This window comes from Orycteropus afer, unplaced genomic scaffold (assembly GCF_000298275.1).
Source record: "Orycteropus afer afer isolate SDZICR_OR568_19922 unplaced genomic scaffold, OryAfe1.0 scaffold00196, whole genome shotgun sequence".
NCBI classification, from domain to species: Eukaryota; Metazoa; Chordata; class Mammalia; order Tubulidentata; family Orycteropodidae; genus Orycteropus; species Orycteropus afer.
This window is the reverse complement of record NW_006921783.1, coordinates 5,072,580-5,086,205: the sequence shown is the minus strand read 5'-3', so window position 1 is coordinate 5,086,205 and position 13,626 is coordinate 5,072,580. Positions and strand designations below refer to the sequence as shown.

General features: G+C 39.3%; 1 protein-coding gene across 1 annotated transcript in view; it reads left to right on the top strand.

The window, feature by feature from the left end:
- Positions 1-13,626, top strand: part of ACACA (acetyl-CoA carboxylase alpha) — a 260,973-nt gene that overhangs the window by 182,125 nt on the left and 65,222 nt on the right. The window contains exons 42-44 of the mRNA XM_007947891.2: positions 4,613-4,710; positions 10,154-10,274; positions 10,855-10,965. Of these exons, the coding sequence (XP_007946082.2) occupies positions 4,613-4,710; positions 10,154-10,274; positions 10,855-10,965 (330 nt within the window). The remainder of the gene's footprint in view (positions 1-4,612; positions 4,711-10,153; positions 10,275-10,854; positions 10,966-13,626) is intronic.

Genomic DNA, 13,626 nt, shown 5'->3' with positions numbered 1-13,626 from the left:
GATGGGGCAATCTACTTCTGTAGTGATACTGCCTCAGAAACCCAAGGAGGGGTCGCTATGAGTCGGGTCCGACTCGACGGCACATAACAACAACAGCAACCAAAGTAACCATCTAATAATCCAAAATTTCACATCCCAGGCCCCTTCCTTCTTTCTTTTACAAAATCCCATGTCCTATGAGTGTGGAGCCACTGCAACGAATCCCACTCCTGACACCCACTGCCAAAGGGGCAAGGAGGCCATATCTTCTAATCTCCTCCAACCCCACAAGAGGAAGACAGAATCACCATCAGCAGCCCAAGGCCTATCCCTGTGAGGCCAGACAAACCACCTCCCTCCAGCCCTTTCACCAACCCTGACACCAACCTTTCCTCCTGCAGCACCCACCACCTCTTTGCTGGGTTAGGTAATTCACTGCAGTGGCCATACAGAACATGGGGTTTATTAGGGAAGCACCATGCTACAATTCAAGTTCAGGAACACTCTCAGTCTCTCTCCCAACACCAATCTGTCAGTCTCTCTCCCAGCAGTGCATTGTCTCTCAGGAGCACATTTCTCTCAGCAGCACGTCTTTCTGAGCCAGCAGTCAAGAGAGACTTCTTCTGCCTCTAGGAGGACTGCTTTTGAGCCTGGCAGAGTGGCCAAACTAACCAATGATAACATTAGAATTTTAAGCACCTGAGAGAGAGCGGACTTCCAAGAACATTGCTTTGTGCCACTCTCAACAGAAATACCCCAGGTGGGTAACTTTAACAATCAGGAGCTCTTCAGTTGCTCATGGCAAATTCCACCAAGTTTACAAAGACTTGGCTAGAAAAGTCATAGCAGGTAATTTACTACACCACACACATAGACTATCTTTCCCATAACCTGAGTTCTTGAGTCCCTGACTTCCTTTCCTTTAAAGGTTGAAGTCTACCTGACTTCAACCTCTCATTCCCTGTAATTTCAATTTCAGGCATTCCATTCTTTGCCACTTCTCCATTCTGTCTTGCCAGCTCACTCTCTGTAGTACCCCCAAATCCAATAATCTTTGAACTTACCAGGATCTACAACTATTGATCCTACCACTTTTCTTCTGTTCTTTATTTGTACCTTATACCCTCATTTCATTCTTATTCAACTTAAATTCCAGTGTTAATGATATGTTAATCATTATAAGTGCATTATAAGCACTACTCTCAACTTCTTTTGTTTCTCTCTTCATTCAGCTTACTCTGTACCTTTATAAAAACTTTAAATTCAACTCTCTCCCATGTCTGCAATTGCACAGCTAAACATTGATGGAGAAAAGTACATTGTCCTGTTGACTAGTCTTATTTTAAAATCAAGATTACCAACCTCCTACATGACAATTTCACATCTTCTGTTCTCTCCCCAGATCTTTAATAGCCTCTTCCCCCATCCTCACTCTTAGCTGATGACCTTGCTCCCCAATTCACTGAGAAAATAGAAGCAATCAGAAGAGAGTGTCCACTCTCATCCCAAGTATCTGCATCTGTGCCTTTTATTTTCTGCCGTCTCTCCTGACCGTCAGAGAACTTCCCCCATTCCTATCTAAGGTCAATTTCTCCTCTTGCACACTGGTTCTCTCCCTTCTTGCTAACTTAAGGGCATTGATCAACAATTCTTTACCCTTTTTCTTGCATCATCACTATTTCTCATCTCAATTGGATCAACCCTTTAGTATATAAACACTCTCCCCTCTAGCTATAACTCCTACCCCATTCTCTCCTTTCCTTTGTAACAAAACTATTTAAAAAAAAAAAAAAAAGCTGTCCTGTCTCCAGAAACTATTCTCCCATTACTTCTTGACCCCACTTCGGTAAGCTTAAACCAACTGCCGTCAAGTGGCGTCAATTCCAGCTAATGGCAACCCCATGTGTTTCAGAGTAGAACTGCGCTCCATAGGGTTTTCATGGTTCTGACCTTTCAGAAGGAGATTGCCAGGTTTTTTTTTTCCTGAGGCACCTCTGAGTGGGTACAAAGTGCCAGCCTTTTGCTTAGTAGTCCAATGCTTAACCATTTGCACCACCCAAGGGACTTCTATTTCCAAAAATCAGCCAGTTAAAATCCTACGGATCACAATAATCCAGTTCATGATCAGTCATGGAGATGGTGCAGGACCAGGCAGCATTTCAGTTCAGCTGTGCTTGGAGTCATCTTGACTAGGGGGCAGCTAGCTGATGACAGTAATAAGTTCCAAACTCATATCTTACCCCTGAACTTCAGATTGCTATATCCATACTCAACATCTCTACTTAGATGTCTGCCTAAATGTAGCTTCTAAAACTTGCCTAAATTTTTTCCCCACAGTCTTCTCAATAGATGGCACCTTCATTCTTAGATTTGTTTACATGAAAGTCCTTGGAATTATCCTTGACTTCTCTTTTTCTTTTACATCCCACATCCACTCTATTGGTAAATCATGTTTTCCCTATCTCAAAATAGATCCAGAATTCAACCATTCCTAACCACTTCCACTGCTGCACATTAAACAAGTCACTCTGATTTCTTACCTACATTATTGCAGGAGGCTTCTAATTGACCTTCCTGTTTCTGGCCTTGCTTCTGTCCCAACCAAAGTCTATTCTTCACATAAAGTAGAATGATTCAGTTAAAATATAAATCAGATCATGGCTCCAAAACATTCCTCTGATTAAAAATCTTCAATGGCTTCCCAGCTCTCTCAAGTAAAAACCAAAGACCATATAGTTATCTACAAGACCCTGTGTAGATGGACCTTCCAATGCTACTCTTCCTTCATTTCTTGCTGCAGCCCCTCTTACTACACACTCTGGCACTGCTGGCCTCTTTGCTGCTTCTTGAAACTATTAGGCATATTTCTGCCTCAGGGTTTTTGTATATGCTATTTCATCTGCCTAGAATGCTTTCCTCTCAGATGTCCTCATGTCTCATTTTCTCACCACCTTCAGGTCCTTACTCAAATGACACTTTCTCAGTGAGGCTTTCCCTAACTATTCTTTCTACAATTGCAACTCTTCTATCTCCCTATCTTGTTTTATTTTTTTCCTTGGATCATACTCCCATTAGTTTTTTTTTACTTATTTACCTTGTACATTTTCTATCTTCCCCACTTGAAGATAAGTTCCAAAAGATTAGGAATTTTTGTCTATTTTGTTCATTCTTGTTTTTCCAGTGCCTAGAACAGTACCTTGCGTATAACAGGCACTCAGTAAATAATGTGTTTGCTGACATACTGATGACACTCAGTGCTGCAAAGCATTCCCATCATGAGTCATGCAAGACCAATGGCAGATTAATGTCTCTTCTGTGTTGTGCTCACTGTGGGACATAAACTCACTGAGTTGAATGGTGGCCATAATTTCTCACTGTACTTAAAATGTTTTTTCTCATTTTACTTTTTTTTTGGCTGAGTGACTAATTCACCTAATTTAAGTACACATATGATGTAACTCTGCTTTGTGTCTGAATATGTATATGTATAAAAACAAATCACATATGAGATGTGTTCTGGTTACCTAGTGCTGCTCTGACAGAAATATACCACAAATAGAATGGCCTTAACAAACAGGAGTTTATTCTTGGAGGCTTTAAGTCCAAGTTCAAAGTGCCAGGCTCTAGGGGCTGGATGAAAGCCCCTCAACCTTGGGGTCCAGCTCTGCCTCCTGCTCCTGGCCCACTGGAGCTAGTGGCGTTTCTTCACTCAGAAAGCTGCTGGCTGCTGAGGTTAGAAGTCCCAAGGTTAACAAGTAAAAAATCACAGTCCTGGTATTACCAAACCACACAGCAGGCATTAATTCAAGTCCATTGTAAGTCCCAAGGTTGGCAGAGCATAGCAGGCTGTTGAACAATGACACAGCTACGTGCAGGGTCCAAGTGTGCCATAAACTAGAGACCATGCCCAAGGCTTCTCCTTATATATAGGAAGCAGACCACATCCCAAAGGCAGCTACTCAGCTGCTTGTGGTAGATCCCACCATGGAGTTGATTGCCAGTCTCATCATTGGGAATAACTACCACCAGCTGCTCAGCCACTCGACCAGTCCCAGCCAAGTTGACATACAAACATAAGTACCACAGGATGTTAGTATAACTTTGAAAATGTAAATAGGAATTGGAAGTCATTGAAAAAATCAAATGACATGAGTTCAGTGTTTACTGTTATCACTGCACAGACTTCAGATTTTAATATTGAATCCCCTAGTTTTGTGGTTTTGTCAAAAAATCACATCCTGTACCCATTTATATTTTGATGATACCACAGATTGTGAGAGTAAAGAATGGTAATTCACACAATTCTTTAATTTTGTGTTCAGATTTTAAAAAGAGATGTCAAATGAAGATTAGACAATGACCCTTTAACCCTGATAAAAATGAAGTGAATGGAATGTACTTGAAGTTGCAGCTACATGGTATTTTGTTTCAAGGACAGTCAGTCAGTGACTAGAGAAATGGGCATATCTAGCTTTCAAAGGAGGACTGTCTGGTAGTATCTATAGGCAGTACTCAAAATGATGTGGCAATTTAGAGATAGCTTTGGAACAAGGTACCTTCAGTGTGCTTTGCCGTATCTTCTGGCTGTGTCATGATGGCAAATAATGAATTAAAAACTATTTGTGCTTCACAGGGATTCAAGTATTTATATTTGACCCCTCAAGATTATAAGAGAGTCAGTGCTCTCAACTCTGTCTATTGTGAACATGTGGAGGATGAAGGAGAATCCAGGTAGGTGTGTATGTGTCAGCATAATTTGGCATGGACTAAAGGAGAATATGGTAGCTTTTTTCCTACTGTCTGGCTGATAATGATAGTGAAGAGCATTGAAGATTGCTTGCTAGACGATCTGGGGGTCCTAAGTTCATATCCTAACTCTACCACTTACAAGCTGAATCACCTTGTTATTGATTGAGATTTTTTAATTATATTTATGAGACTTAATTCATTTTAGAAAAATTGGAACATGTAAACAACTAAGAACCATAATCTTACTCTGAGATATTGCTAGTATTTATGCATGTGAAATTCTTACTGTCTTTTCTATAGAAATTTTTTTCCCCCCCACATACTTGGGATCATGAAAGATAAACTATTTTATAACATGTTCTTTTTGTTAAGAAGTATTTGGGGAAAATTTCTCCTATTCTTAAGATATTTTTAAAGAATATGATACCGATTGGCTACTTAGTATTTCATAATAATGAATATTATGTATAAGCATTTAGATTGTTTCTAATTTTTCACTATTCTACCCTAGTACTGAATATTCCTTTATGTAAACCTTTGTGAATATTTATGATTATTCTCCTTGGGTTAATTTCTAGAGGTAGACTTGCTAATAATAAGCATGTCCATTTTTAAAGTTTTTTAATGATAATTCCAAATTGCTCTTTCAAGTTCTATATTCCTGCCAAGCAGTCCATGATAGTGCTTGTAACTGTCTTTACTTTTTCTCTACCCTTGCCAACATTGATTATTTTCAATTAATAAAATACAATAAAAACAGCAATTGTTATTTTAACTTGAGTTATTTTGATTACTAGTGAAGCTGAACATTTTTATAATCTATCTGAAAGGTTTTTATAGAATGTTAATCAGTTACTCTAACACTATTTATTGAATAATTCATACTTTCCTCATTTTTGTAATAATTTTAATTCAGTTACTATGCTTTGTGTTCTTTTGTTGCTGTTATCTATTCTTGGGGTAATGCCACCCTTGTAACTATTGGGTTAGGCAAATGTCCTCACATTCTTAATTTTTTCCCAAAATTTATTGTCTTTTTTTTTGCCTTTTTATATATGTTGTTGTTGGGTGCCCTCGAGTTGGCTCTGACTCATAGCAACCCTGTGTACAACAGAACAAAACACTGCCCGGTTGTGCACCATCCTTACAATACTTGATATACTTGAGCCCATTGTTGCAGCCACCACTGTCAACCCATCTCATTGAGGGTCTTCCCCTTTTTCGCTAGCCCTACACTTTACCAACCATGATACCCTTCTCCAGGGTTATGGTCCTTTCTGACAACATGACCAAAGTAGTACGTCTAGCTATTCACTTTTCAAGGAGCATTCCAGCTGCACTTCTTCCAGGACAGATTTGTTCCTTCTTCTGGCAGTCCGTGGTGTTTTCAGTCTCTTTGACAACACCACAACTCAAAAGCATCAGCTCTTCTTTAGTCTTCTTACTCATTGTCATTGTCCAGCTTTCACATGCATATGAGGTGATTGAAAATACCATGGCCTGGGTTCAGCACGCTTTAGTCTTCAAAGTAACATCTTTGTTCTTCAACCACCACTCATCTGTCAATTTGTCATATTGTAGTGGCTTGTGCATTGCTGTGAGGCTGGAGGCTATGCCACTGGTTTCAGATCCCAGCCAGGGTCACCCATGGTGGACAGGTTTCAGCAGAGCTTCCAGACTAATACAGACTGGGAAGAAGAAGGGGGCCATCCATTTCTCAAAGAATTAGCCAGCGAATACCTTATGAACAGCACTGGAACACTGTCTGATGCACTTTTATATATAGGCTCCTTTTTCGTTGGGTTTCCGAGGTGATATCACTACAGAAGTAGACTGCCCAACCTTCCTTCCGAGGAGTGGCTGGTGGGTTTGAACTGCCAGCCTTCTGGTTAGTAGTCAGATGCCTTATGCACTATAGCACCTAACACTCCTTTTTTTGTTTGCTTATTTTTAAAATAATACTCCATACTGATTTTGATTAAAATGGTGTTAGGTTTATAATAAACTTAGGAAGGCCTGATATTTTCATAATATTAACTCTTTCCAACAAGAAAGATGGTGTATTTTTCCGTTTATTCAAGTATACTTTTAAAGTTTTGTAGTTCTTTTTTTTTTTCAAATAAGTTATGCCAGAAGTTTCTAAACTTTGTTGGTTCATAGCATCCTCAGTGTCTCAATAATTTTCTCATGGCACCCTAGGCTAAAAGATATGTACGTAATAGTTCTATTTACTAAGTAGTTAGATCCAAACAACCTTATAAGTATTTATACCCTAATAACTTAATAATCATTTGAAAAAGTAAATAACTTAAATTTTTTAATATATTTATTTTTAGATAACTACAGTTACTTACTAATGGAATGTTTGCACCTGTATAAGTTCTCAAACCATCACATTGATTTTTGTGCAGAACTTGCTTTTTATTTCAGAAACTACGGAAAGCCCTGTTCTGCAAAAATAGGACATCATCAAAAGTAGTGTAACACTATCTAATGTTAAAGTGTGAATAGATACACATATCATAGTATTTCTCCTAATAATTTAAAATATCCTATAGTGCCCCTGAAGGAGGATCGGGCAATCTACTTCCGTAGTGATACTGCCTCAGAAACCCAAGGAGGGGTCACTATGAGTCGGGTCCGACTCTACGGCACATAACAACAACAATAGTGCCCCTGGGAGTTCACTGTGGTGCCTTGGGACACCTTAGTGCATAGTTTGGGTCCAGTAGTATTTTGCCAATTTCTTTGTTTATTCCTAGATTTTTTTTTTTTTTTTTGCCTTTTTTCTTGCTACTCTGAATGGGACTTTTACCCCCATTATATTTTTCAATTCTTTATTATTGGTACCTAAGAAAGCTGTTGATTTTGTACATTGCTTCTGTTAAAGCGAGTGATTTTTCTTCTCTGAGCTTTAGTCTCCTCATTGTAAGATAAAGATCAAGTAGGTATAATGTAAATAATGTTCTTGTTAGCATAGTACTGGATACATAGTGGAGCTCTCTCTGGTGGCACAGTGCCTAAAACATTTGACTGCGAATCAGAAGGTTGGCAGTTCAAACCTACCAGCCGCTCCACAGAAGGAAGATGAGGCAATCTACTTCCATAAAGATTTACCACATTGGAAACCCAGTGGGAGTTGGTATGAGTTGGAATTGACTTGATGGCAGTGGGTTTGGTTTTTTGGTTTTGGAGTACATGGTAAGTAGTTAAAAATCCTGGCTATGATTATTATTATCTGTCAAGTAGAGCTGGTAATACTTACCACACTGGATTATTGTGAGGATCAGAAATTATATACCTGACTCTGTTTTTATTAATTGTAACACATAATACAAAAGTTTTGTTATTGTTGTTAGTTGTCCTTGAATTGTTTCCAACTCATGGTAACCCCGTATGTGTGGAGTAGAATTGCCCCAATGTGTTTTCAGGTTGTGTCCTTTTCGAAGCAGATCACCATTCCTGTCTCCTCGGGCATCCCTGGGTCGGTTCAAACCACCAACCTCTTGGCTAGTTGAGCACTTAACTGTTGGGGCCACCAGGACTCCTGACTTTTATTATAAAAGATATCAGAATTTAGCCCTTTGTTAAAGAATGATAGTCCTAGATAGTTGAAGACCCCAATCAATGAAGAAAAAATAAGACATTTTTATTTTTAATATAATAATGGGAGAAGTTGCTAAGTGACCAGTCAGGAAAACCAATAAAGCAATATGCAGTCCTTAGGAGGGAATGATCTGCTTCACAAGGAATGTTGACTAAGCCCATGAGTATTTGTGACTGTATGGTATGCGGACCTCATAGAAAGACTACATCTCTCTGCCCTGAAATTAGTGTGCCTCATTAACCTATTAGGGGAGATTAGCTTCACCTATTATATAACCCTAGAATGTAGAGCAAAAGGAAGAACTGGGAAATTGTTGTTGTTGTTGTTGTTGTTGTTGTTTTGTGCCGTCAAGTCAGACCCGACACATAGCGACCCCTCCTTGGGTTTCCAAGGTAGTATCACTACGGAAGTAGATTGCCCCATCTTCCTTCCGAGGAGCGGCTGGTGGGTTTGAACTGCCAGCCTTCTTGTTAGCAGTCAAGTGCATTAGGCACTATGCTACCAGAGTTCCTAGGGAGAGGCTAAAAATAGAAAAGCTAGAAATTTGGGAAACAGAAATGCAAAGCCATGGACCAAAACAAGGGCAAAGAGAAGGAATTGATCAAGGACTGGAAATAAAGCAGGGAGAAGAGAAATGGGGGGAGCAGTTTAAGAGCTGCTATGGGATACTTATTTATTATTTCAATTTATAAAACTGTGCCCAATGCCAAGCCTTCTGAGCACACGTGAAACAATAAATAATATATGCACATCTCTACGTCCAACTTAGTATTTTTCCTTTCTTTTATTTGATGCATTCCCCATCTCCCATTATCAGCTATCACTCCTAATCCCCTGCGCAGAAGACAGATGAGTGACTCCCACTGGATCCACAGGATGCTTTCTGGACACTTGGTCGTCATTTCACTTCTATACATACCACCTGCCCCTCCAGAGGACTCCAGCCACAAGCCCTCATGTATACACTTGCTATTTATGAGAGAGCAGGAGTGGGAGTACACAGTTTTGACCTTCTCCTTCATTCCTGTCTTGGAAAGGGAGATGATTTTTAACTTGAGAAATGGGCTGAGCATTCCCACTTACCCCTCTTTGATACTTTATTCCTATGTAACATTTATCTGAAGTTACTGATTTAATGGCCACTGCTTATTACAGAAACATAAATTGACCCTGCTTTTAAGACATTTATTCTAGAAAGCAAGAAGGAGCATCTAAAATTTGTGACCCAGCTGTGTCAAGTCCTTTCCTGGTTGCTTTGATTTAACTCTGCTGTCAGCCCTTTGAAGGAGCTCTGGTGGCACAATAGTTAAAGGATTTGGCTGCTAACAAGAAGGTCAGAGGTTCAAACTCATCAGCTGCTCTGTGGGGGAAAGATGAGGCACTCTGCTTCCGTGAAGATTTATGGCCTTGGAAACCTTATGGGGCAGTTCTATTCTGTCCCACAGGATTGCTATGAGTCAGAGTCAACTCAGTAGCAGTTGATTTGCTTTTTTGGTCAACCCTTGGAGGCAGGGACTTATAATCCCCATTTTACAGAAGTTACTATTGTCTGCAGAGTCCCAAAGCTGTAGGTGTCAGAGCAAGAATTCAAACCCATTTGCTTAATGCTAGATTCTACTGTTGCTACTATACCATATTGTTTCCAGGTAAGAGAGGTACTGACTTATAAAAGAAAGATATATGAACGAAGAATATAAAAAGCAGAATATAAAGCCCTGGTGTTAAATATAATCTTTCAGAATGCTTTTAGCAGTCATTTAGTGGTGATTATTCATCTAATAAACTGTTGTTATTATTTGTCATGGTTGTATCCAATAGGTACAAGATAACAGATATTATTGGGAAGGAAGAGGGACTTGGAGCAGAGAATCTTCGAGGTTCTGGAATGATTGCTGGAGAATCCTCATTGGCCTACGATGAGATCATCACCATCAGCCTTGTAAATATTACCAGAATCTGAAATTTTTGAAGAGCTATCTGTGTGACTAGGATTTATTTTTTGCCCCCATAAGTACTATTCAGTCCAAAATGAAAGAATTTCTCAGAAATTGTACATCTGCAATCTGATTTCAATCATACATGATAGTGGGAAGATAGGATAATAGAAATAATTAAATTTCCCAGATAAACCTAGCACCTCATTTTAGACTTTAGAGTTCAACTTCTTATTTCTCTGAATATTTTACCAACGTTTTAATAGCTCAAACATCTTCTCCTCTTACTAATTTCCTTGCTGACACTGCTAGTGGAGATGCTAAACATCTGTGAGATGGGCAAAAGTATAGAACTAAAGGGCCTAAATGACCCTTTAAGTGCCCAAAACTTGAATCATTGAATGACTTCTGTCTCTTCTCTTCTTTTGCTTTTAAATTAGTTCTTAATTTTGATGTTAATCAGTGGTCTTCATGAAAAGCAATAATTATTTCTGCAAATGTGGATTTTCCATATCTATGCCTTAGTTTTTTCAGCTTGGGAAAGGACATAAATATGGGGTGTGTAGAATTTATTCTCTTTTTAAGGTGACATGCCGAGCCATTGGGATTGGAGCTTACCTTGTCCGGCTGGGACAGAGAGCCATCCAGGTTGAGAATTCTCACTTAATTCTGACAGGAGCTGGGGCCCTCAACAAAGTAAGTTTCAAGGGTTTGGCAGAAGTGGGTGACACTATTTAAAGAATATTGTGAATTCTTAACTCAAGATCCTAACTTAAAGGAAGCCCTTTGACTTGCTTATTTTTTCATTCATTCATTCATTCATTTTATTCATTCAACAAATATTTTAGTATCTATTGTGTGCTAGGTACTGTTGCAGGGCTTATGGATATATCGGTGAACAAACTGTGTAAAACCTCTGCTCCAGAAAGCTCACATTTTAATGTCTCTTTGCAGACTGAGAATTAATTAAAAACTTCTGTTCTGCCCCTTTCTCACCTTTTTCTCATCTATGAGTAAGGAATATGATGAGATCTGTTCAGATATGTGGAGCTGAATCTGAATCCAGTTGTACTGGTTCCCATTGTCAGATCTCTGGTAGCATAGTGCCTAAGGCGCTTGGCTGCTAACCAGAAGGTTGGCGGTTCAAACCACCAGCCACTCCTTGGAAGGAAGATGCTGCAATCCACTTCCATAGTGATACTGCCTCAGAAACCCAAGGAGGTGTCGCTATGAGTCGGGTCCGACTCGACCACACATAACAACAACAACACAACAAGCATGGATTAGACAATGGCCTGGATGTTGAGGATGTTGTTGTTGTTCATAGCAACTTTCAGTGTTTTGAGAAATCCGTGCACTTGCTTCTGAAAAAGTACACTTAGGGTGGTCCCTTGTACATAGGGTAAATAGTGACTACTGAGTGGGTGGGTGGATGGATGGATTGCTGGGTAGAGTATGATGCAGAGATTTCTGTTTCCCATGAAAGAAGTGCTTGTGATTTTTCAATCCAAATTCATAGAGGTGATTCCAAAGAAAAGAAATGGATGCTGAGGTCAGTGCTTAGAAGAGGGAAAACTGAGGATACCTGAATATACAAAGAACAATGTAGTTCTCTCTTCTTTTGAGGCATAGGAAAATGATTTTCTCTCCAGAGCCAGAAATATGTAACAGAATAGTCTGGAACTGGCTGACCTTGTGCAATTTGTATAACCTCTGAGCTCCTCAGCTTTCTTATCTGCAAAAGGGGGCTAATGATTTATAAGTGGTGGTGTCGAGATCAAATGGGAAAATATCAGTAGCAGTATCTAGTGCTTGGCACAAAATGTTGGCTCTCATCAAAATTTCAGTTCCTTTTTCCTTTCTCTTGCAGTTTGGTGACTGAGCTTGTGGAATTACATGCATACTAAATTGTATTGGCTATTGTGTTCACTAGATTTGTAGGAACTTTTTTTTTTTTTTTTTTTCAAATCAAGCCTTGACTTTTAAGGAGAAGGATAGGAACTAAGTGTCCTGTCCATCATTCCGACTTAGGAAAAGTTGATACTTCTGTTCATCCTTTTAGCTTTTGGGAATGTCAGAAATTAGGAAAATGGTTTGATGTGATGGACTGACTCACTGCATTCATAGGAACTCTGTATCCTCCAACATTGCCTTTCTCTCCAAAGAAAGGCAAAGTAATGCTAACAATAGCAAACTTGGCTGTCCTTCTCCGTTTTTGGAGGGTAGCCTAGAAGTGAGGATTGTGAACCACCACTACCGAAGGAGATTATTGCAGTGGGATAAATTGCTGAGTCTTAACATTTTTTTACGTTGCTCTTTTGGGTGCCATCTTAGGATGATATATTGATAAATGTTGAAGAGAATTTTAGGTACCATTATCTGTGAGAACAGAATTTAAAGAAGATACCTCTACATCTGTAATATTTCCATACCTAGACAGTTAATTTCTGAAATGTGTCTCATTTACATTGAAGTTCTTATTTTCCCCCAGATACTAAGTAATACACAAAGAATCAAAGAATAATACAAAACACTAAGGGTTTTTTGTTGGGGAGGGCCTGGAAACTTGTTAGTTTAATTTCATTTGTGCCATAAAGAAAGCATTAGGGATTTTTTCCTTAAAATTCACTGGTTGAATTGTTCTGATCAAATTCATTATGCTCACTTTCTTCTAGCTACAGAGCTGCTTGTTAAGGAAAAGTCTAGTTGCAGAAGAAAAGACAAGTAAAAGCTGCAGCTGTAACTTACCAAAAAATGTTCATTTCCAGAAGGATAGGGTCATTTTTAGCTGAAGGGAGTGATCGTTTATGGAGGTTACCTCATCCTGCTCTGCCTGTTTCACTATCTTCATGTCAATGCCTGTTAAATATAGTCATGTTGCTGAAAGACACCCGATTTCATGCAAATTCATTAAGACTGTCCTGTCAGCCCCTTTGCCTAACAGGTATGAGAAAGGAAACTATATGGGATCTATGTGCTCAGAGTGATTCCTCTGACTTATTCCTTGTGTACAGTTCTTTGTGTGTGTTGGTGTCTTTCTACATGTTCGTCTGTCTGTCTCACTATAAGTATCTGTCTTGCACACTCTGGGTGTAAACAAGTCACTGAGTGCATGTCCCTTCCTGCATGAGTGCTGATCTCTCAGTCTCTTTGTGTCTGTCTGCTGTAAGCTCTCTCTTACTCTGTCTCTGTGCCTCCCTGAGTGTCCATGTTGTAAGTCTTTGTGTGCGTCTAAAACACAGTAGAACCTCCATTTTTTTAAGCCTTGACCATTTTGCTCATGGTATGAATGTACCTGAGTAAAGTGGAAATGTAGGTGGTATATGCAGGCTCTTAGACCATAAATATTTGACCCCC